This window comes from Microtus pennsylvanicus, chromosome 10 (assembly GCF_037038515.1).
Source record: "Microtus pennsylvanicus isolate mMicPen1 chromosome 10, mMicPen1.hap1, whole genome shotgun sequence".
Taxonomy (NCBI): Eukaryota; Metazoa; Chordata; class Mammalia; order Rodentia; family Cricetidae; genus Microtus; species Microtus pennsylvanicus.
Genome location: NC_134588.1, coordinates 109,516,483 through 109,541,224, shown reverse-complemented (window position 1 = coordinate 109,541,224; position 24,742 = coordinate 109,516,483). Strand labels below are relative to the sequence as shown.

At 52.3% G+C, this 24,742-nt stretch overlaps 2 protein-coding genes across 3 annotated transcripts; one reads left to right on the top strand and one right to left on the bottom strand.

Moving 5' to 3' along the window:
• Positions 1 to 1,165: 1,165 nt before the first annotated feature.
• On the bottom strand, positions 1,166 to 23,279 carry Pacc1 (proton activated chloride channel 1). 2 transcript variants are annotated; one of them, XM_075989486.1, is made up of 8 exons: positions 23,131 to 23,278; positions 20,785 to 20,881; positions 11,496 to 11,705; positions 9,707 to 9,858; positions 5,645 to 5,787; positions 4,045 to 4,189; positions 3,006 to 3,113; positions 1,166 to 2,065 (listed from the first exon to the last, which is right to left on the bottom strand). In XM_075989486.1, the coding sequence occupies exons 1-8, from the start codon at positions 23,164 to 23,166 to the stop codon at positions 1,904 to 1,906; spliced, it is 1,053 nt and encodes a 350-aa protein (XP_075845601.1). In that variant the 5' UTR covers positions 23,167 to 23,278; the 3' UTR covers positions 1,166 to 1,903. The 2 variants fall into 2 exon arrangements, with proteins under 2 accessions (XP_075845601.1, XP_075845602.1); XM_075989487.1 differs by lacking the exons at positions 1,166 to 2,065; positions 4,045 to 4,189 and having other exon boundaries at positions 3,002 to 3,113; positions 23,131 to 23,279.
• LOC142859138 (small ubiquitin-related modifier 2-like) lies at positions 16,535 to 17,037 on the top strand. Its single transcript, XM_075989488.1, has one exon. The coding sequence runs from the start codon at positions 16,620 to 16,622 to the stop codon at positions 16,905 to 16,907; it is 288 nt and encodes a 95-aa protein (XP_075845603.1). The 5' UTR covers positions 16,535 to 16,619; the 3' UTR covers positions 16,908 to 17,037.
• Positions 23,280 to 24,742: the final 1,463 nt, after the last annotated feature.

Here is a 24,742-nt window from a genome sequence, read left to right as displayed (position 1 = left end):
GCTCTTTTATCTCTGGGAGAGATCTACAGAAAAATCACAACTTGTGGATCTGTTCTAGTTAAAATTAGGACGCTTATGGTCCATGGATTAATCTAGCCATTTATCAAAATGTAACCATTTAAAGAATCTCTGTACCCTAGGACAGGTTTAACATTGAAGCTAGTTTTAATTAAAACAGGTGTGGGAAGGACTCAACAGCAGCTGGGCTGTGAAGGGCTAGGAGACTGTAACATGGTTTCAACTGAACACCAGTTAAAAATCAGCATAGAATTCTTGCTGCTGTGATACCCACGTGGGAAAGCCTTGCAGTACAATGGCTTGTGATTTTTGCTACATTTTCAGTGGATTTTGCAGGCCAGTCTGCTCACAGGGAGGCACAACCCTACCACAGAACACTGGCTCACCTTTCCAGAAAGTGACAGGTGGGTTTTTACTCAGTCAGTAGGCAAAAATACTTCCTAATTACCTAAAGCAAATGTCATAGCTCAGCTTTTCCCAATCCAGGAAAGTGAAGCTCCTGTGGTCACTGGGGCAGCGTTCATTACAGAGGTTTGTGACCAGGGCTCCCCATGCTAAGTGCACACCCGACTGCACTTAGGAAGCCTTTCACACTTAATCTTGGTGATACGTTTATGCTTCGCATTTGCACTATAATGGCATTTTATAAAAAAACCTTTAGTCTAAAATTCTTGTACATCTATGAAATAGATAGCGGTGAGTATTTCATTATACAAGTTTATTTCTAGGGATTCAGCCAAAACATTTTCTTGCTGCTAAATTTAGAGACAAAAATGCCCTCCTTATACACGTGAACAGTTCCCTTCAGATTCCCCAAGGCCTATTGTGAAATCTTTGAATGTTACCCATATTCCCACCCCATCTGGAAAAGATGGGGTCTGGGTTTATATAAGTGCTATTTGTCAAAGCCTTAAAGATCACCCTTTTAGGCAAGCGTTTCTGAAGGACACAGTGGCCTACTGAGCAGCTCATTCGTAGTGCGGTGTGTCCATCTGTCCGGCCATCTGCCATCCGTGTCCAGCTTACCTTCCCTGGGAGCAGTGGTGACGTACCTCAGGGGTCAGTCCAGACTCATGCCGCCATTGGGGTTTGGCGGTCACAGCACGTGCAAGTCCAGTATTGGTGCCTGTTGGTTTACTCACACTCATTCCTTGTATTAGCCCAACTTTATTTACCTGTTAATGAAATCGAGATACACTAAGTAGGCGCCTACTGAACACATCTGTGCCAGTGCTGCCAGCAGTGGCCACTGAACTGACACCTTTGTCAGCTCGGTCCATCAGAAATGTAACCACGAGTTTCTAGTAGCCTTTCAAGTCTCACGTAAGGCTGGGAGCAGGAACAGAGGCTTTGCTTCCCAGCAGTAGGAAGGCAGAGGCAGGCCTGGTCTACACAGTGAGTTCACCAGGGCTACATTTACAAAGGAAAAAAAAAAAGTCTCACCTAAGCTCTGTTATTGTTCTTAAGTAACAACAGTAGGTGGTATAAAGGTCAGGAGGAAGTGTGTATACAGGATGTATCTCTACACTTTACAAAAAAAAAAAAACAATCTAAGGTAAAGAGGGAGACTTCTCTTAACCTGGAGCTTAACTACTTAATGGGCAGACAGGAAGAAGCCGCTTTCCACCAACCCCCTCCTCCAAGGCACTAGACAGCGCGGTAAAATGTCTGTTAATAATTTAAGTACTTAAATAAGTTTCAGGTTATTCATTGGATGTTTGCCTGTGGGCTCAGAACAGCCTCCTTCTGGGCCAGGTTTGACCGTCCAGTTGGAAAGACCGCCCTTCCCTGCAAGGTCCCTTCAAGTGAGTACAGGATTGCTGGTGGCTCGGTTGTCAACGGGAGGACAAGGCTTCCGTCAGTCCGGGGTGCTGGCAGGGCGACCTCAGCTGATGTGGTTTGCTGCCTGGCCTCTTCTCTTGAGGTATCGCTTCCTGATTTTGATCATCCACTTCACACTTAGTTTGGCAAACTCTGCTGCTTTAAATAACGCGAGGAAAGCCCCACAGAGGAGTGCGATGGTGTTCCAAGGGTTGGCCGTGATTATCTGGGGAGCAGAAACAAAAGGGGGTGTCGGGTTGCATCAACCTTGACTCCGTCTCTGGATTCTGGACCCACAGAGACACGTGCCTCAGCCCATCCAGACTTAATGTGGACAGCTGGTCTGGAGGGCCCTCTGAGCCCCTCTTTCCACACGATGAATTAACTCAGAGGAGATTCCTTCTCAAACTGAAAACATTCGGACTGAGCTTTAATTTGGTGGCTTGGTTCTACAAGTGACTCAGATGTCCCTAAAGTTGCCCCCCCCCCCCCGTTACCTGTTTCCAACTGTGTCCCCACATTCTGCCACAAGACCTCTGCTTCCCCTGCTGGGATGTTGTCCGAGCTGGACTTAATCATCCTTCCAGCTCAGCACTTTCTCCAGCCACTCAGCCAAAAACCTTTCTTTCGCCAAAGCTGTTTATGCCACAGAGCCCCGCGACAGCTGTTTACTGTCCCCATCAAATACTCTCATCCCCATGCAGTGCTCATGCGTGCAGGACAAGCGCTCTTCCACGGCGTCTTCTCCCTCACCAAACTTAAGAGTTTGTACATTCTGGAATTCCCGTGTGTGGCTTTAAAAAAGCACTGGTCAGCCTGGTTCAGTGGTGTGTTCTCACATGCCCGGTGGCCACACCTCTGCCTTCAGGACTGCTGAGACGCACGGTTCAAGGGCTCTCGTGGCAGGTGGCTCTGGGTGCAGAGCCTCAGCACACCTCCCACGTACACCCATAAGCTGGTTCCTTTCACCCCAGCTGTCTTAGCCTCCAGCCCTCACCCCTCGCACACAGCCTGGGCCAATCCTTAGGATCATGGGTGTCAGCAAAATGTATCCATCTCGCAGACTCCATCCTGGGACCCGCTCTTTGGACTCTCTTCCCTGTCACCAAGACCATCTCGGGACATCTTGTGACGGGTGAGGAAGGACCACTCTTGGCAGTACTTACATCCTGGACCTTCTGGATGAAGGGATCTTTCCATTCGAAGACCACAAAGAACAACTGTGTACTCTTCTCGGCGGCTGGTCTCTGGTCAATATAATTAACCACGCTAGTCTAGGGGTGGGACAGACGGAGAATTAGCACTTCTGGGCCCTCCGTTTCCTGGACCCAGGGAGGTAAGAGCGGGAAGGGAGGCAGGCAGCCCTTGGCTCTCCTAATGGCATCTTCTGGAGAGGGAAAGTCAAGCTTCATGTACAAGACCTGTTCACTGGTACAAGAGCTGGCTGGGACTCTACAGTACTTGGGGAGCAGAAAGACTGCAGTGCCTGGTAGTGTTCTGAACTGTCACCAAAATCTGCCATCAGGTGCCAAGACTCACAAACCATTACGGAACACAAATTCAAAAGTCCCAAATTTCAAAATACTTGAGATAAGCAGTCTAACCCTTGACGTCTACGGGGACAAAGTGTAGCTCCACTCCATATGATGAGGCAGCTCTATACATACTTAGCAGACACATGATAAGATCAGCCAGTCGACTATGAAAGAAGCTGTGTGAACAACCTTGGGAAGACAGGCTCAAAGGCACAGGGCCATCTCTGATCTGATGCTCACACTGGCCGCAGGAAGACAATGCTGAGATTAATTACAGGGCTGCCCAGGAGGGCAGTGACTAAGGACACCCCAAGCCCCATGGGACTGGGCAGACATCTTACAGGAGCAGCATGCTTCTGGCTCTGGGCGAAGGGACCAAAAGCTTTCTGATCAGCTCATCTGCATCCTAGCAGGTCAACACACCCCACTGTGCCTGATCCCTTTATCCACCACAATCCCTGGCACAGAAAGTCCTTCCCATGCCTACAGGCACAGAGATGGGTTTGTGGGAAACAAGCAAGCTGCTGGACTGCTTTTAGCACGTGAAGCCTTCACAAGGACTACTAAAGATATCATCCTACGACCCCACCCAAAAGACCTTTCCCCTCAAAGTCTCCACCACAGATCCAAGTGTGGAAGTCATCATATACGTCAAGGAAACAACCACAACCTCTTGCCGGAACTCAACAGCTTCTCGCCCATCCTCCTCTTTGGTCTTCACCAGTGACATCTTGACCCAGGTGCGGAAGCCTCCTGAGAACTTCCAGCTCGAGTAGGCGCTCTCACAAGCCTGCATGAAGCCCGCCTTGTCTGAGCTTGGGGAGAGAAGGAAGGTCCAAGTTAATCCAGGCCTGACAGCTGGAACCCAATGTGGCCAAAGCCAACTCTAGTCCTGTGTGATGCTGGTTTCTTTTCTGGTACAATCTGATACTATGGATTCCCTGCTCCTTCTCCAGAATCTGGCTGCCTTACCAGGGTTGTTGGTCAGTTAGCATCAAAAGCAATGCCCAACCTGACTATACCTCCATTTGGTTTCCAAACAGTTTCACAGTAGGGGGGTAGCAGCATGATCCTTGCCCCCCACTGCACCTCCACCATGGGCACACTGGTTCCTCTCATAGCCTCTGCCCCACCAGCTCGGCCACCCACACCTGGGTTTCCAGAGGCTCCCTGAAATATGGCTAAAGTATGGCAAGCCACACTCAGTGAATTCAACCTCCCTTTGAGAGGCCCCGCGATGGAAGAGCATCCCGTGGGGGCTGTACAAGCAGCAGAAGCAACACACAAGTGAGTGGGTGCAACCTCCTAGTGCCAGGGAGGGTGAGGCAGGAGGGTTCCAGTACAGTCAGGGCTACAGAGTAATGCCCTGCCTCAAAAACAGTGCTTGGTCCTAAAAGGGACGGTTGTAACATTGCCACCACCCTCCTGCCGAAGATCAGAACACTGGACACTGCAGAAGAGGGGAAAGGAGGAATGTGAACAAGATGTCCTCTCTGGACACGACAGCTACTGCCCTCCCCACAGCTGCTTATCACTGGGCCTTGGCCCCTTCATCTTGGGGGATTATGAGTTATTGGTTGCTGGGAGGGAAGCTGTCATTTCTTTCAATAGTGTAGTCATGGTGGTCCCAACCACGTTCTTGTAGTCAATTCTAGTTGAAAACAGTTTACACAGAAAAGGACATGAAGGTAGACAGACTGGCTGGGGGTGAAAATGACCGAACTGTCAGAGAGTAAAAACACAGAAGCGGCAGTGCTAGGCTCAGGACCCTTAGGAAAGGTGACAGGCCTCTGATGAGTTCAAGGACGGAGGCAGGACAGCAGGCTGTAAGCAGAGAAGGTGCTGGCTAGGAGATACTGAAGGCCAGCAGAGGCAGCATGTGACTTTATCTTCAGACGGGCAGTCACCTCCCCGCCACTGTGATGTATCCTATATCACAGAAATGGAGCCTTAGCTGATCAAGACTAGGTAGGGACAGACAAGAATATTCTATTTTCTACTAAGTGTTTTAGGCCCCGGAGATGGCAATAAACTGTCCCCAGTGTTTGAAAACAGGAGCTGTCAGTGGGCAGGGACCATCTGAAGGCAGCTCCCTCCGCTCTGCGGCCCAGGCCGACTGAGCCCTCTTCCAGGATAGTACTGCAGGCGGAGGGCAAGCAACTGTGCACCCTTGTGCGCATCTGCTTAACTGCAGCCAGTGTAACGGGCGCCAGGTTCAGGGTCGCTCCCGTACCCCACCTTCACCCTACATGTTCAGCAGGAAGTGCCACCTTTGCATGAACTCCTGGAAGGAGGAGAAGAGGAGGTAGTCAATGGCACTGAAGTCCTCGCTGCTCTGGTTCAGGCGGAACTGGAGGAACACCAGCTCCCGCTTCTTCACTTCCTGTGGCCCCTGGACAATCAGGGCTGACTGCTGTGGGGAAAACAAAAGCCAGAGACTGAGTGCTGGGGCTGTGCTCCCCCAGTGCTCACGCAGCTCCCCCAGTGCTCCCCCAGTGCTCACAGGCCTCCCCAGTGCTCAGCTCACGCAGCTCCCCCAGTGCTCCCCCAGCCCCACAGAGGCTTCAGTCACAAGCACTGCCTGGCAAACCCGCAGCAGGTCACCCAGCAGCCTCCAGGAACTGTCACCAAACCCTCCAGCCCAAGGATGCAAAAGCTGGGGGGGGGGGGGCTTCACAGCACTCAGAGCCCAGCTGTGACACATGTCCCTTTTCACAGGCTGTCCACGCTACGGAACACTTTTACTGGGTGAGGGTGTTTTCTCTTGCCCGTCATGTGTTGGTGTGTCCCAGTTAAGCTTGTTCCAGACGTCATCTACTACACGGGAGTTTGATTCAATACAGTGAACGAAGGCTGTTCGTCTTTCTCTTATGCCTTCTGGGTTGGCTTACAAGGGATGCCAATACCTCAACACTCCCCAGTATAGCCTGTCATGTCTTAAATCTTACACGTGCATACTGCATATGCCTGGCTCCCAACCATCCTGCCTTCCTGTACCCTGGACCGCTCCTGTCCTGAATGCAGCCCAGGAATGGCTGGTTGGTCCCTGAGCCAGAGCTGTGCTGCCAAGAGCATCATCCTGTGCAGCGAGTGTCTACGGTTCCTCCCACGTTATCCTCGATTTTCCAGGATGTGCTCACCTCTCTTCTACACAAACTAGCCTGTCATGTCCAACTAAAGTCCCCAGGATGGCTCTCGGAGCCGGAACTGAACTGACGGAGTAACCCGAGACCACCTCACCTTTCCTCACCTCTTACCTTCCAGGGGACAGGCATGTGCTCAGAAACTGACCATGACCACGTGGACAGGACAACACCACAGCGCAACACTGCTGGGCAATCGCGACAGCGCCCATGTGACCCTGGCTGCCAGTCAGGCTGCTCCATCAAGAAGCGCGTTTGCACACAGGAGCTAAGCCCATACTCTGACCAGCGAGCACTTTGTCAGAGGGAACCGATTGTTATGGGAGCTAGGAAAGCCCAAAAGATAGCATGAGCTTCACTTGTGAGAGCCCGGAGACCCAGGCAGTGAGGACGCGCCAATCCTACAGACTAGAAAAGGGGTGAACCTGGCTGTACGAAAGCAAATCACTGGCTACAGGCAAACCACCATAAAATCCAGAGCATAAGAAACCAGGAAGTCGGGGGCTGGAGAGATGGCTCAGTGGTTAAGAGCACTGACTGCTCCTCCAGAGGACCCGGGTTCAATTCCCAGCACCCACATGGCAGCTCACAGCTGTCTGTAGCTCCAGTTCAAGAGAATCTGACATCGTTATATCAATGTGCATTAAATAAAGTTTAAAAAAAAAAAAGAAACCAGGAAGTCAACAAGACCCGGAAGATGTAGGCAATGTGACCCAACAAGACCCTCAACGGGGGTCACTGTCAGAGGCCTCAGTCAGCCAGAGCCTGCACAGTTAACAGCTCACGGCAGCGAGAATAGGCCCCCTCCCCACCTGCCAGCTCAGCCCCAGCCCCCAGATGACTCAAGCTGAAAGCAGATCCAAGGAGGGCAGTTTGCTAACATCCAGTTCTGATGTGACCACAGAAGCGTCCAGCAACGCAGATCAGCAGGAAGGAGCTGCCTGCACAGCGCAGCAGAAACGCAGGCCCTGGTGGCATCGCCACGGTCGCCGAGAACCTTCCAGTCAGCCGTGCCACACAGGCCCTGCCTGGCTGTCACCGGAGTGGCAGAGCTGCTGTGAACACTCGTCTCCCTCACCACACGGACACTGGCACATCGTGTTCCTTTTCTGAGATGGAACCTCAGTGTGGCGCTGAGGCTGAACGGGCCTCAAGCAAGATCCTCCTGCTGCAGCCTCCTAAGTGCCCACCCCACTCCTCACTACATCATCACACACCGGGGTTTGCTCAGCGAGCAGGTGGCCAGGGAGGCGGAAACTTCTGAGGTTCACAGCTTGTGGCTGGAAGGAGCTGATGAAGAAAATCAACCGTCCCTCAGAACTGGCGGGGATGACAGCATCTAACTTCCTTCCCATAAAACACCCTGACTTTTGGCCCCTTATTTTATGGGTTTTATATTTAAATTATGAACTCCTACAGCAGTACAACAGTCTTGAGTGTGAGCAGCTGCCTCCTAGGAAGTGTGCCACCCACAGAGGAGAGGAAGGGGTTCCCCGAATGGGCACAGCTGCACCCCGTGCCATCGTGCATCTCAGAGGGAAAGAGGAGAGTCGGGAGTCCAGATGCAGTCCCCTCTTCTGGACTGGATTCAGGTCACTATTTCATGTTGGCCTCATGGACATGCCCAGTGACACCAACTGCCCATTCTCAGGAATACAGGATTCAGATGCCAAGTACGGGAAGACGTCTCCCTGGTGCTCACATCCACTTGCCAATACTCTCTACCCATGGGAGCACTCTGCAACTGTGGGCAAGGAGCACCTGAGGTTCCTGCAGGAGTTCTGTCTCCACACCCGAGCAGAGGGCCTTCCCTCAGCCTGTGCAAACGTTGTTCTGAGGCCTGGCACCCAGAGAAACACCTTCCCCAGCAGCTCTGCAACCGGAGAGGACAAAGTCCTGGAGCCCCAGCCGTCAGCCATGCTCCAAACCCAGTCATTCAGTCACGCGGAACTGGGGGCCAGAGGCCTGCACTGCCTGTCCTGTCCTGGTTTGTGAGCCTTCTCTGCTCAGCCAGCTCCATCAACCAGTTCCAAACAGGGATCTGCACTGTATACGAGCTCCTCTGGCCTTCTGGTCTACCAGAGGGCTTTCCTCACGCCCTATCTGTCCTCTCCTGCTTTTCATAGAGTAGAAATCATTTCATCAGGCTTTAGGGGGTGGCCTGGAGACTAATCAGCTAGAGTCTTGAGGTTCCTCTCACCCGAAGGACGCAGGATGGACCCCACAGCAGGACACACTCTCTCCTTTGCTTCTGTCCCTAGCCACATCTCACTCACATACTCGGCCTCCAGGGCACCCACCATTGCCTTGCACAGAGGCTCGGCTGCACAGTGCCGGTCCTCTCCATCATCACGCTTGGTGTCTCGGGCACTGTTCTGCTGTGAAGAGACTGCATGACCAAGGCAGCTCTTATAAAAAAAAGAAAGCTGGGGGCTCGCTTACAGCTTCAGAAGCTTAGTCCACTGTCGCTATGACAGGGAGCACGGCACCGCGCAAGTAGGCATGGTACTGGATAAGCAGCTAAGAGCTACATCCTGGTCCACAAGTCCACAGAAAGCAGGCGTGGAGAGAGGGCCACTGGGCCTGGCATGAGCTTTTGAAACCTTCAAGCCCACCCCCAGTGACACACCTCTCCCAAGGCCACACTTCCCAATCCGTCCCAAACGGTTCCACTAACTAGGAACCAAGCACTCAAATAAAGGGCCTCTGGGGGCCGTTCTCATCCAAATCACCAGTCACCAGCGTCCTGTGCCCAGGAAGCTTCTGTTCTGATGGGAAGCTCTCAGATGGCCCCATCAATTCCGCCCCTCTTGGAGGAGTAAAAAAGCCAGGATACAACAATGCAAAGCCACACCCCTGCCCTGTGTGACGCAGGGAGCCAGCCATCCTCACCACCAGTATACCATCTTTACATTCACAAAATATGGATTCCTAGACCCCATCCACAGGCATGGTGACAGTTCCTGGAACCTGGTATTTCCAGGGGGACTGCTAACCACAGGCAGACCCACCTGCAGCCCCGCCACCTCCCACCAGGCAAGAATCCCTGAGGGTTATCAGCCCCAGTGGTACATATACCACGCTCTCACCCGCCAGGACCATGGGCCCACGCGTACAGGCTGTGAGAGAAGGAAGGCTATAATCCTTAGCTGTGTGGCTAACGAGACCACCCAGAGACACAGGCATTACCATGGTGTGATTGGAGAAGGGATGGGTGTAATTGATCCTCTGGGTGGTGCAGTTCCTGTCTCCCGGCTGGCCGGGGCTGGCAAGAGGTGGGATGACCTCATAGTGGTGCTTACAGCTGAGCAGCTGGGCCTGACCAGGGTATAGGGCGATCCCTGGAACAAACAGAAACCGCAAGTGTCAGAAGCCACAGTCCTGGGATCGCCACATTGTCTCACACCTGCCTCCTTGGGACAGCGCCAAGATGGGAGCAGGAAAGGGGGTGGAAACACAGCTGTACCCCAATGGAGGGCACTCAGCACCTCGGTCACCCCTCACCTCAGGGCACACAGCTGCCTCGCAGGCCCCACCTGCCTGGTGCTGCTAAGACTCTGTCTGGGGGGCTCCCCAGAGCTCACTCTTCTGCTCTGCTGGAGTTTCAAGAACACACACCACACAATGTCCTGTGTGCTCTCAACTCAGGCTCCCAGGCCAGGACTCCAGAGCAGAAACCCTGCCGACAACACACGGTATTGAGGAAGAGCTGAGGATGGGAGCACACACTGTGAGAAAAACCCACAAGGTGCCCAGACCAGCAAAGCCAGGGCGAGAAGAAATGACCAGCCCGGCTGCAGGGTGACGTCTGGGAGCTCTGGCTCCAGCCTGTGGGCAGGATGTCCTGGGGTCACTGGGGCCAGAGCAGGTGGTACACTCACGGCAGGCAGGGTCTGAGCCCACACTCCTTCTCTAGTGCCACTACACAGAGCCAGCCAGACAACAGTCCTCAGGGGTCCTCAGGGGTCCTCAGGGGTCAGCCATCCCATCACGCAGAGAAAGGTACACAGAGTGGCCTGGAGCCCTCTGGGCTAGGCCCTACATGATGTGAGTACCCGCCTCCACATCCCACCACCTTCCTGAGCCCTGCTGCGGCCTGGCAGCTCACTGCCTGTGGCACTTTCTTCTTCTTTTTTTTTAATATTTATTTATTCATTATTTATACAGTATTCTATCTGTGTGTATGCCTGCAGGCCAGAAGAGGACACCAGACCTCATTACAGATGGTTGTGAGCCACCATGTGGTTGCCTGGAATTGAACTCAGGACCTTTGGAAGAGCAGGCAATGCTCTTATCCACTGAGCCATCTCTCCAGCCCCCCTGTGGCACTTTCAATGAGAACATTCCCATGGGCTCCTGTGTTTGAACACCTGGGCCCCAGTTGTTGGAACTGTTTGGGAAGGACTAAGGAGGTGTGGCCTCGTTGGAGGCGGGTGTGTCACTAGGGCAGGCTTGAGGTTTTGTTCCCAGTTTGCTCTCTGCCTGCTTTCCATTCCAGCTGTGAGATCCCAGCTGTTCCTGCTGCCATGCCTCTGCTCCACCATGGCAGCCTCGAACCCTCTGAAACTGTAAGCCAATTAAATGCTTTCTTTTTTAAGTCACCTTGGCCTTGCTGTTCTGTTACAGTAACAGAAAAGTAGCTAATACACTGCCCTATTCCCTGGCCCTCGGCTCTAGCAGGAGTTCTCTCTAGCAGGAGTTCTCGCCTCTCTCCTAAGCAGCCCACTGCCTCCTGTATACACCCCGGGCCGCTCCTCCTCCCACAAGCCCTTGCTGCCCACCTCGTGCCTAACAAAGTCTGGCTCCAGTGCCACTCCTCCCTGCCCACTCTGTGCCCCATGGCCCCGGCATTAGCTCTCAGATGCCTGAGATGCATGCCTACAACTAATCTCCATCTTGCTCCACTCTGCCTGGGCTGGGAACACAGTGGTGGCTCAGGGAGGCAGTGTCTGCTGATGCCCAGCCCGGCAGGCCCTACCTGGAGCGTCGTAGCGGTCCACCTCCTTGTAAGACACAGACATGACGGGGTGCTTGAGCTTTTCTCGGAAGTCCGTGATGGTCTGGTAGACCAGGAAGACAGCCACAGCCATGAGCAGCAGGTAGATGAAGATGAGCAGGACCGAGAAGACGTTCTTCAGGCAGGCCTTGCTGAAGCGGATGCTGCTGGAGGCAGACTCGCTGTCGACGCCTGGGGCAGGACAGCAGGGTCACCAGAGCGGCCAGCAGTGGTCTGCTCCCCCCCCCCTGGAGCCCTCACCTCTCCTCCACACCTCCCCCCCTCTCCAAGGCCACCGACGTTACCAGTAGTCTCAGTCAGGCCCACCTGCCCTCCCTTCCCCATCTTTCAGTCCTGAACTGCTTGCTCTTATCTGCCACTCCTGGGCCCATTCTGAAGTTCATAGCCAACTCTACCCTGCTCATTTAAAAATCCCCTTTCCCAAGGAAACCTTCCCTTGGTGGCTAATCTGACTGGGGTCTCCATGCTGAGCAAGGACATGAGTGTCCCTCTGCTATGTGATACAGATGCCATACAGTAACCACCTGTTACTGCTACCATGTCTAATATGATGGATGGTGTCCTCTCAAACCGTGAGCCAAGTAAGCCCCTCCTTCCTTAAGGTGCTTCCTGCCCAGACGCCAGCACTGCAGTGCCTTAACCTCGGACACAGGCACCAGGCGTGGGTTCCTGATACGAGCCACCCAGGATGGTGCTTGGACAGCAGCCTGGTTCACCTGCCTGTGGTGTTTCCCCTTCATTCCACACCACAGTTTTGAGGGAAAGGTCAGCTGTCTCTGTGGCTGTGACTTCCAACAGGGACCGAGTGGTGTGGTCACACCACCTGCCTCAGATGATGACCGTAAGATCTGAGCAGTGTATTAAATTTAATGAAGATATTAAAGAACACAGGCTGACAAGGAAGGACTTGACCTCTAGAAGTAAGAATGGCCCGTGAGCAAGGCATCCGTCCAAAGAGAATGGGTAACGAAAAGACAGTCCAAGCAGGAGGGATAAATCCTGGTCTCACTGCCAGTGGCCCCACAGTCTGCCCCAGCCATACAACTGTCACCCACATTCAGAGGGACTAGTTTGGACCTAGGCTGGTTCCTTCCTTTTTCAGCTGGAGTTGGTGAGCTCCCATTAGCTCAGGTACGCTGTTTCAGTGGGTGTCCCCATCATGGTCTTGACCTCTTTGCTCATATTCTCATATTCTCACTCCTCCCACTCTTTGACTGGACTTTGGGAGCTCAGCCCATGCTCTGCTGCGGGTCTCTGCCTCTGTTTCCATCAGCTGCTGGATGAAGGTTCTATGGTGACATTTAAGATAGTTACTAATCTGACTACAGGGCAAGGCCAGTTCCAGCACCCTCTCCACTACTGCTTAGGGTCTTAGCTGGGGTCATCCTTGTGGATCCCAGGGCATTTCTCTAGTGCCAGGTTTCTTGCTAGCCCCATGGCTCTCTCAATCAAGATAACTCATTCTCTTTGAAGGGATTCCTTGCTCAGTCTAGATATAGTGGGAGGGCCTTGGTCCTTCCCCAAAGCAATGTGCTAGACTTTGTTGACTCCCTGAATGGTGGGTAGGGTGGGGAGGAAAGTGGAGGGAATGGGAGGAGGGGAGGGAGTGGAAACTGGGATTGGTATGTAAAATGAGAAAGGATAGTTGTTTTTTTTAAATAGATTTTTAAAAAAGAAAAAGAATGATCACTGAGATGCAGAGTTGGCCAACTGTTTGCCTGAAGGTTCATATCAACCTCCTAATGACATGGTTCAGGGTGACAGAGTTCAGGGCTCAAGTGAAGGGGAAATCCTGAAAGTAGGGGAGTCCCAGAGAGGGGAAATCCCTAATTCTGTGCAAGTCACTGGCTGAATATCCTGAGGGCTGGGGGAAGCAGAGCTGATGTAGGAAGAGAAATGGCTGATTCCAGCTAGCAGCATGAAAAGACAGGGCCGCAGAGTACCTACCCACCGAGACAAAAGTACTTCATAGCCATGGCAGCGCCCAGAATCTACAGCAGTGCTGCCTGGTCTCCTCCCACCTGCCCAGGAGACACACACCTCTGGAGACAGGAGTTTTCCAGAGAGGCCGGGAGGACCCAGGCAGGAGGATCCGCAGTCTGCCAATGGGCTACCCAGGAGAAAGCAGTGTGCCCTGCCCTCTTGGCTGTTTCCTGAGTGAGTCCTGCAAGCCCCTGCTAAGGCCTAACTCCCCTCTGCTCGCGTGGGCTGCTCACAGGGGCCGTTCACATCCAGAGTGGGTCTTCCCTACTCATTCCTCTCTAGGGAAGTCTGTCACAGACACCCAGAAGGATCAAGCTTCTCAAAGCCATCAACGATCAAGATTAACCGGCAGAAAGCCCTACAGCCACAAGAAAGATAAATACCCCTGGAAGAGCAAAACTAACCACCAGTGCAGGGAGAAAACACCAAACCACAGCAGCCAGAGCAGAGGAAGGATGGGTGCCCAAAACAGCAGGAAGAACCACAGAGGCTGGGAAGGGTCCTCAGCCACAGCAGCGATGCTGACCTAAATGGACAAAGCCAAAGGTACAGGCGGGCGCATTGAGGGAGGGGACACTGCAGGGCTGAAAAGACGGCCTGGCAGTCAGAGCACCTACTGCTCTCGCTGAGGGCCTGGGTGTCATTCCCAGCACCAACATGGTGCCTCAATACTGCCGGTTACTCCTAGTCATTCCCATGGATACCTTCACACACACTAAAAAATAAAAAAAAATTAAAAAAATTAGTAAGCCTTAAAATAAAGCTAAATTATATATAGTGTGTGACTTCACATATAAAGGCATACAGGCTTAAACCAAAAGAATGGAAAATGACATTCTAAGCAAACAGAAACCTGAATCGTGGAAAACCTAAGGAGTGGCCATGTGATGTGGGAGGGTCTTCTGTTTTGTGTTGATTTCATTGGTTAATAAAGAAACAGCCTTGGCCCTTTGATAGGACAGAAAATTAGGTGGGCGGAGTAAACAGAACAGAATGCTGGGAAGAAGGGAAGTTAGGCAGACACCATGGAGCCAGCCACCAGGTCAGACATGCTGAATCTTTCCTGGTAAGCCAGCACTTTGTGGTGCTACACAAATTATTAGAAATGGGTTAACCAAGATGTGAGAATTAGCCAAGAAGAAGCTAGAGCTAATGGGCCAAGCAGTGTTTAAAAGAATACAGTTTCTGTGTAATTATTTCGGGGCATAAGCTAGCCAGGCAGCCGGGAGCCGGGCGGCAGGAACACAACCTGCTGCTCCTTCAACAGCCATGATTGCAATGGACAAGAGAGACTCCAAGGCAAGGGTTATAAGACAAGGAAGGCTACCACACAGTGGCCAAAAAACCAATTCTCCCAGAAGACAATGACTTTGAGTTTACATGTGCCTCTTCTCAAGCCCATAAAACAAACCACTGCCACACCTGAAGGGGAGCAGGACCCAGAGCAAACACAACCTCAGCGCTCATCCTCATCAGGGACAGATCAGCCAGACGAAAACTCAAGAGTTCAAACACTCCACAAGGCGGTACCTGATGTTACAGACATCCTACCCAAGGGGTGAAGGATCTTCCTGGGTCAGTGGGCTCCTTATCTGTGGAGCCATCTCCACTGCTCATGACGGACCTCACGGTAAGTCTGTCTACATTTAGAGTCACCTGAGAAACAGATCTACAGGCACTGAGGCCACTTCCGGAGGTCTACCCTATGAGGAAGGACCCAGACTCAATCTGAGTGGTGCCATTTCATCGTCTGGATTAGTTCACCGCTGGCCTCCACATGCACACTCGTGTGCGCAGACATACACAAGCTCACACATGAACACGTGCACACCTATCCCACACACAGAGAAAAATGACATTTATATACTTGCAGAAGCTGATGGAACTAGACAACCTGGCGCTGTGTGAAGTAGATTCACAAAACAAGACCCTCATGATCCGATGTGGGATTAAAGAGTCAATCTGACAGTACATCAGCGGTCAGTCCAGGCTGGGAAGGGCAGTGGGGCAGACACAGGTAAAAAACATAGTGCATGCATGTACTGAAAACACACCCAACAGCATGTGGGGCCTAAAGAGCAAGAAATGAGACTACAAAGCACAGTAATTCTCCAGAGACGCAATGGAATGCACAGAAAGGAATTCCAAGTAACAATTGAGAAAACACAGTGAGAGGGAGCAAGCAAGTCCTCAACAACACCAGAGCGGGCGCATGCTGGGGAGGAAAGACTCGGCCAGTAAGAAATGAGAGGTGGTTCTGCCTCCTGGCTACATACATGCACAAGCGCATACACAGAGGATATGCAATGCCCTCTTCTGGCCTACATACATGCACAAGCACATACACTCACAGAAGATATGCAATGCCCTCTTCTGGCCTACATACATGCACAAGCACATACACAGAGGATATGCAATGCCCTCTTCTGACCTACATACATGCACAAGCACATACACTCACAGAAGATATGCAATGCCCTCTTCTGGCCTACATACATGCACAAGCACATACACAGAGGATATGCAATGCCCTCTTCTGGCCTACATACATGCACAAGTGCATACACTCACAAACACTAATAGAGACAAGGGCTCAGAGTGGCTCAGGAGTTACAAGCACTTGCTGTTGCAGAGGACCCAAGTTCAATTCCCAGCACTCTCTTCAAGGGGCTCACAACTGCCTATCACTCCAGCTTCAGGGCATCCAACACCCTCTTCTGGCTTCCATGGGCAGCTTCTCACATATATACACAAATATAAGTAATGAATAGAGCTGGCATGTGATGGCGCACGCCTTTAATCCCAGAGGCAGGCAGATCTCTGTGAGTTCAAAGCCAGCCTGGTCTACAGAGCGAGTTCCGGACAACCAAAGCTACACAGAGAAACTCTGTCTCAACTCCCTCCCAAAAAAATAATAAATCTCAAAACATTCTTATATTAAGAAAAATCTCGGCACGCAGCGCGGGGGGAGGGAGCGCACGGTGTGCGCGCCCCCTCCGCCTCGTCTGCCACTGCAGCTCCTGGTGCTGCCTGTGAGCTCCTTCAGTGCGGACCTGGTGCCTCTTTTGTGAAGCGGCAGCTGAGGAGACTCCGGCATTCGCCATGGGCGACGAGAAACCCAAGGAAGGAGTCAAGACCGAGAACAACGACCATATTAATTTGAAGGTGGCGGGGCAGGATAGCTCTGTGGTGCAGTTTAAAATTAAGAGGCATACACCACTTAGTAAACTAATGAAAGCCTATTGTGAACGACAGGGTTTGTCAATGAGGCAGATCAGATTCCGGTTTGATGGGCAGCCAATCAATGAAACAGACACACCCGCACAGTTGGAAATGGAGGATGAAGATACCATTGATGTGTTCCAGCAGCAGACAGGAGGTGTCTACTAAACAGGGAACCTGCTACTTTACTCCAGAATTTTGTTATAGACCAAGAATACATTAGCAATTAGAAAGCCGCAATTTGGTTCCACCACATCCTGACGACTACAGTATAGTTTTCTCTATTCTTTCATTTCCCTGTCCCCATTTCTTTATTGTACACAAAGTAACTGGTGTATGTGCACAAGCATATTGAGCTTTTTTCTTTCTTTCTTTTTCTTCTTTTTTAAACTAAATGGCCAATGTTCTGTTTTGATTGACAGCAGATGGAGGTGGTCTGGGGGAAAGTACAGTTCTGTGAAAATACCCCCCCCCCCCATTAGTGGCATGCTCGCTCATCAGCTCTTATCTTTATATTCCAGGAAGTTATTTTGCTCTCAATGTTTTAACAAAAGAACCCAACCACAAAATCCTTGCATACCTTGTTCGATTGGAGAATTTTAATGTTTTTCATTTATCATTGTAAAACCAAGGACAATTTTATAACTTTTTTGTACGTAGCTGTTACATGTAGGGCAATCTGTCTTTAAGTAGGGATAAATTACTCTTGAACAAAATGATCCTAGATAGTTTTCCCTTCAAGTCAAGTGTCTTGTTGTTTAAATAAACTTCTTGTTTAAAAAAAAAAGAAAGAAAGAAAAATCTCAAATAAGCAATTTTGGGATTTTTATTTGTTTGTTTCTGGAGACTGGTTTTCTCTGTAGCTTTGGAGCCTGTCCTGTCTCTTCCTCCTGTGTGCTGGGATCAAAGGTGTGCGCCATCACTGCCCAGCCTAAATAAGCAACTTAATGCTGCCCCTCAAGGAACCAGAAAAATAATCAAATCCACAGTCTCGGGGGATGGCTCAGCAATTAAGAGCACTTGTTGGCCTTGCAGAGGATAAATTTGACTTCCAGCATCCACATGGGGGATGGGAGCAGACAACCACCTGTAACTCCAGCTCAGAGGATCCAACACCCCCTTCCAGGTTTCTCAGGCACCCACATACATGTGCACATCCTCCCACAGACACATGTATATTCACATAAATAAAAATAAAACTTTACATTGATGAAACAATGAATTTCTTTTTAAAAAATTAAAAGAACAAAATCCAAAGCTAGGAAAAGAGTCAACAGAGATCAGAGAACATGTAAATAGAATAGAGGCCAAGGGAAAAGCACAGGGCTGGGGATGTCACTGGTCACTCAGGGGGTGCAGCAGGAAGATGGGGAGCTAAGGCCACCCTCCCCACATAACAAGGACAGCCTGAGATACATCAGACATTGTCTCAAAAAACATGAAAATATTAAAATACATGCGATCCAGCGATACACCGATGTGCCCAGAGAAGACGAAACCAGGGTGTATGTATCTGCTGCAGGTTGGGTCACAGACACCAAGAACTGGAAGCAATCTCAAGGACCAGGGCTGGGAAGATGGCTCAGTCAATCAAGCAGGTGGGTCTAAGCCCAATCCTTGGGACTGTAAATGTAAAAATGCCACGTCTGGTGGGTCATGCTTACAATCGCAGAGCTAGAGACACCGAGATGGCGTCTCTCCGAGGACTCGCTGGCAGCCTTGTCCACACAGTGAGCTCCAGGCCACAGTGAGACAGGAGTGGCTTGGATCTGCAGTAGCCCAGCAGACCCAACTGTGGCAAGCCAAGTCTGGAAGGTCAGAAATTTAGAAATGATCACACAAGGCTTATCCTGAGAGGATGGAAAGGGGGAGGCCAGCTAGGGAAACTGGGCCACAGACTGTTTGGTCACTCTCGTCTGAGTAGATCGTTACAAGATAACAATCTAGAAGTTCACTGGCCATCTCACAGTTCCCCGCTCCCGGAGTAAACGCCAATCAGAAGAGAACCACAGAGAAGACAATCCATATACTTATGCAGATAAACCAAGATCTCAGTCAGGGTAGGACTAAAAATTACCGCCAACCTCAGAGAGTTCAAGGCCAGCCTGGGCTACACAAGACTTTATCTAAACTGGAAGTCTGAATCTTCATTTGTGATGTGGATGGACCTGAGAACAGACACAGGCCCGGAAAGGCCAACGTCACTCACACGGATTCTGCAACAGCTGACTTCAGCAGAGGAGAGAGAACAGTGGGTGCCAGAAAGAGGGAGGGGAACATGTGAGAGGTGCGCCCACAAGTTCTCAGACACAGCAGACGGGAGCGGTGTGTCCCGGGGGTCCTCCTGACCGGAAGGTCGTGCTGCATATTTCAAGATAACAAGGGGTTGTCAGTGCCCTTACCACAAGTGATAAACGTACGGGACAACGCGCTAATCGCCATGGTGAGCCATCACAGACTGTACCTGTGAACCGCCCCACAGTGAACCTCACAAATACGGACAAGCCAGACCAGCAAGATGGCTTCGTGAGCAAAGACGCTTGCAAGCCCAACAGCCTGAGTTCGAGTCTTGGTGCCCGCACAGTGGAATATCCAACTCCCAGAAGTCCTCTGACTTCCACAATGTTCACCCCTCACCCTTTCTCACAAAAAATAAAAGTTAAAAAAAATAAGGCACCAGGTGAGTTAGGGGTCAGAGTGCTCCACGCAGCCTGAGCTTGCAGTCCTCACCTATGAAATGAGGACACCACCTTTTGGGGTTCTTGTGAGAATTCAATGTGGTGTGGGGGTGGGGAGGCTGGAGGGGGACAGCAGAGCCTGGTGGGAGAGCAGTGGGAAACAGCAGCCACTTTGCCTCCTTCCTTGGAGTGAGCGGTAAGCAGAATCGTAGGACTTCCTCTCCCCAGACAGAGGAACCAAAAGAACAGAACTCACCTCCCCTGCACCCACCCAAGAAGCTGGAACCAAGCAGGGGCTCCATCCACTGACCTCACTCACCCCACCCGAGGAGCTGGAACCAGGCAAGGCTCCCTCCGTCCACTCACCCACACTGACCAGCCAAGGCTAAGGAGAACAGCTGCGCCTGCCCTCACCAGGTTTCACTGGTGACATCGGTGACAAAGGAACGAACCTCCTCTGCAGCAGCAACACTGCAGGGAACAGGAGTCAGAGGACAGGGGCAGTATGGGAGGACGGGACGTGATCCTGTCAGCGGGGAGCCGAGGAATGATTAGGCATTAACCAGGAGAGGAAGGGTAGCATGGCAAACCTGAGCACGACCACAGAAGCCCGTGTCTCTGACCTCCATGCACACACCATGCTTCACGCCCAACATACATGCCCCCCAACAATAAGTAAATTTTAAAGGGGGTGACTGAAGAGGTGGCTCAGTGGATAAGAGCACTTGGTGCGCTTACAGAGGACCCAGGTCGCCCTTCCCAGCATCCACCTCAACTCCAGCTCCAGGGACTTCGATGCCCTCCTCTAGTGCCCACGGGCATGCTCACAGGCATGTGGCACACACTCATACAGACACACACATAAATAAAAACAAGCCTTTTATAAAGATGGCTGAGACTTTCAGAAAGAAGACTGTAACAGCAAAGGTGGCCTCTGCTGGGCAGGTGGGCTTTAGGACACACAGGCCTCCGTCAAGGAAGGCTACGGATGGAAGCGAGGGAGTTAAACAGGCCAAGCCTGGGTGAGCTCCCCCACCAGCTAGCACAACGGAGAGCCCTGCAAGGAGCCCTTCTCCTCCAGGTCTCTGAGATGTGATCAGGACATCAGTCATGGAGAAGGGCTGGCCTGGCCTCAGGAACTAGTTCAAACCCACTATCAAAAATGCAGACCTTGAACAGGCACAGCCTCCCATCCGGAGGCTGATTAAATATGTAGAACTGGAGCAGACCTTGAGATGCGGCACTGGGTAAAGGGGAGGGAGAGGAGGCTGCCACTGCCATCGCTGGCAAGGCGCCTGGACTGGGCCTCCAGCAGCGGCCGCAGCAGCAGCACACAGCCCACGGTCCAGCACCCTAAACCCACTTACCTGACAGGACCCCTGGACCTTGGACTTGGACTGGCTCCTTGTCTCGCTCGTCTGCCTGCTCCGAGTTCTCAACAACCTGGTCCAACTCCTCGCTGAGCTAGAGAAGGAAGGGAAAACGCAGCTCAGCTGGGGCAGCCTTGCCTTTTCGGGGCCAAAAAGCAGAAGCTGCCCTCCACATAACTGTCACACAGGCACAAAGACCACATGACACAGGATGTGTGAGACCGATGTCACTGTGTTCTCTCACAGCCCGAGGCTGGCTCCCTCCGAGCTGTCTCCTAGTTTCTGGTGATAGCCAGCAACCCCTGGCATTCTCTGCTTGTAGCTGAGCCTGGTGTCTAACCACAGCCCCCATCTTCACGTGGCCCCGTGCAGCGCGTGCCCCCCTGAGGGCATCTTCAAGGACACTCACCAGGCTAGATTTGGGGAATACACCCGAGTGAGTATCTCCATTTACAAACAAGACAAGTACAGGCATCACACATCTCCTGGGAAACGCCCACCCACAGCCACAGCGCCAGTCAATGAAGGAGTCCCGCCACTCGGGTCTAGTTCCAAAGCCCGTGGTCCTAACCACTTCCCAGAGGAAGAGGAAATGTGGCTGGCTTAGAGTCTGCTCAGAGAGAGATGAGAACAGCAAAGCTGGTGCCAGAGCCATGTGGAGGCACTGAGGCCCACAAATGTGGGTGCAAACGGCAGAACACAGGAAGGATGCCCAGGTAACAAGCATTGATTGGCAGCCGGGTACCAGGCAACCACAACCTCATCAGCGTTCCCACCTGACCCATCAGAGGGGAGAGATCTTGGCACTGAGAGATTAGAGTAAGTGTCCTATCACTTTAGGAAGGAGGCAGATGAAGTCGGTTTGGAAGGATTCCATCCAACTGGGAGGAGGAATAGCTTCCCAGGCTCATGGTTTCATCAAGTAAAGTTACAATGTACCTTTTCCCCCCTCTGAGACAAGGTCTCATGTAACCCCGGCTGGCTTCAAACTCCCCACACTGGAGAATGACCCTGAATTTCTACTCTTCTGCGTCCACCTACTAAGTGCTAGGATTAAGCACTCCAAGCTGCACCAACTCAGCTATGAACATCCCCAGTCCTCAGGGAGCTTTCTAATCCATCCCAGATGATTTAGGGGAAAAAGTCTCAAGAGAGATAGTGGTCCCCGGAAGACTGGAACTCCTCAGGAGCCAAGCCTGGCCGCAACACTCCCTCCCCTCAATACCAGCCTGACACACAGCAGCCTTTGCCTGTCCCGGCATTCTCAGAATGCCCCATCCTGGAGCACCAGAACCTCTACTCAGCAGACACCCAGAGTCAGGTCCACTCTCAAAACAATCCAGGCAAGAAAGACGCGGGCCAATCTCTAGGCAGTCTTCCTGGAAGTTCAAAACACAGCTGAAGATGGTAACGTGAGGGGACCTTTCTAGAGCCTTCTACTCATTGGGTATGACTCCAGTGAACACCCGATTCCACCTGTGGCCTTGCTCTGCAAACAGGGCAGCAGCCTGGAAAAAGTTCAAAACACACCTGAAGATGGTAAAGTGAGGGGACCCTTTACTCATTGGGCATGACTCCAGTGAACACGAGATTTCACCTGTGGCCTTGCTCTGCAAACAGGGCAGCAGCCTGGACTTCAATAAATTATCTTAGAAGCCCTGCTAAGTAAGGAGATACAGGCCATGGTGGCTGAGCCGCTGTCCTCGGAAACCAAGACCCCCCCCCCACACACACACACAACTCCCCAGAAACAGGAGTTGATAACATCCTGTTATTCACTCGGGGTCACTAACTCAACCGGGCGCTGAGCTCAGCAGTCTGCCAACTCGTGTGGAGACCGTGAGCCTCCGTGGGTGGAATGGTTACAAAGACCAGCTGCTGGGCTGTGGAAACCTGCTGAGAAGCTTGGGCTGCTCGGGTTGGATAAGGTCTAACGGTGTGGGGCGGTTGCACCGCCTTGAGCAAACCTGGAGAATGGTGGCAGACGGCCTAGGATGCGGCGCCGCGGGGAGACACCCAGGGCAGGGCCGGGGCAGTCCCAAGCCAGAGAAACACAGGGACACGGAGCGAGCGCGGCTCTACTAAGGGAAGCCCGAGGCTCGGGCGACAGACAAAGAGCTGCAGGGCTCGTGGGGCCGTGGAGGCGGCGGGGAGCCGCGAAGGAGCAGCCGGCTACGCGCTTTTCCCACAGCCCGAGGCCAAAGGCCCGGTCGTCTCGCGTGCGGGGACCACGCAGCGGCTCCACCTGCTGCAGAGCCCGCACGCCCGCCACGGAGTGCCAATCATCCACCTGCGCGGGGGTCGCGATGCCCTGCCCGCCCCCCGCGCCCGCCTGGCTCGCACCTCCTGGTAGGATGTGGAGAGGTCCTGTCGGATCATGGCACTAAACCCGCGGCGGCTCACCCGGGACCGCAACGCAGCGGAGGCGCGCGCTCCGAGATGTGCCCGTTCCTCTAAGCCAGACCCGCTCGCGTCTACGGCAGGAGACCAGGCGTGGCGGCGCTCGGCGCATGCGCGCCTCCTGCTGCCGCCGGGCCCGCGCGGGCGACTCTGGGAGATGTAGTTCCGTGTGCCGGGGAGAGGCTACGAGAAGAATCAGTGGGGCTCTACCTCCTGCCAGAGAGGCAAGCACGAGTCATACACTTCCTCTCTTTGTCAGGCAGAGGAACCGAGTGCCTGAGTGCAGCGTGGCACGGGGTCCAGGTCAGCTGGGTCGGAGTGCACAGTAACGGGAAGAGGAAACTTGGCCTTGTGGTTTAAAATGGGAATAAATGTCCAGAGAGCCCTGTATTACCAAGTTCTCCATGCACTTATGTCTCGATCCTTCCAGGCATCCTGCAATGGGAACGTTCTTGTTACAGATTATGAAATTGAGGTACTGGGGATACCTTGTATCAGAAAGGATAGGGAGGGAGTGGTGATCAAGACGTTATTGCATCTGGGACAGAACTAACAAAATTCCGAAGGGCGGGGGAGGGAGAGACAATCTCTCACCTTGTAGATCAAGCTGGCTTCGAATTCATAGGCAGTAACTGTGTCTCAGCTTCCCAAGTCCTAGGGTTATACCTTTCTCCTTCATATCGTCTTTAAACTTTTAAAAAAAGATTTATGTATTGTGTGTGTGTGCGTGTGTGTGCCTCCTGTGTGCAAGTGCCCAGGGAGGTCAGAGAGGGGCATCACACACATGCCAGCCTCCTATGTATGCTGGGAACCAAACCCAGGTCCTCTTCAGCCGGCTCCTTGATTCTCAAGTTGCACACTTGGAAGTCGGACTTTGCCCGTCACCCACGATTTTTGCCATGTTCCGAGCCCTCCTTTGTCTACCATTGTGGCCAACAAAGTAGTTTCACAGTACCTTGTAAGAGACACCCACATACCTGTTCAACCTTGAGCCACAAGCTCTAAATGGGGGGGAATGGAATGTTTGTGCTGTAACTGGGAGGACTTGAGAACCACATCTTCCTCTTCTCACTGCCTAGAGCCACTCAGCTGTGAAGCAGAGGCTGCTTATTAAATCTCAGGGAGCATTGCTCTGTGCCCCCTGCAGCTTGGCAGCCCCGGCCCCCAACCTACTCATGGCATTTGACTCCTTCCCCTCTCGGTGGCAAGCATAGCAGCACCAACCACACCAGAGAATCCTGGATCTCCGTGGGTTCTCTTTGGAAGGTCTTGTATCTATAGCAGCGGCAGCCAGTAGTGCTCCAGACTAGCGAGAGCCGTAGCAAGTGGCGCCCTCTAGTGTTACAGCTCCCACCCAAGCCTCCGATAACAGGATCCTTAGCTATAGAGCCCTGTTACACATACCTGTAGCTCTTACATATACCTAGGTACCAGGACTCTACGCTCTACAATGTTACAGCTCTTATTAGACACAGTAAAGCAGGAATCCCCAGCCTTGGCAGCAGCCCGTATTCCAACTCCTGAGCCATCTAACTTTTACACCCAGGCTTTTTCC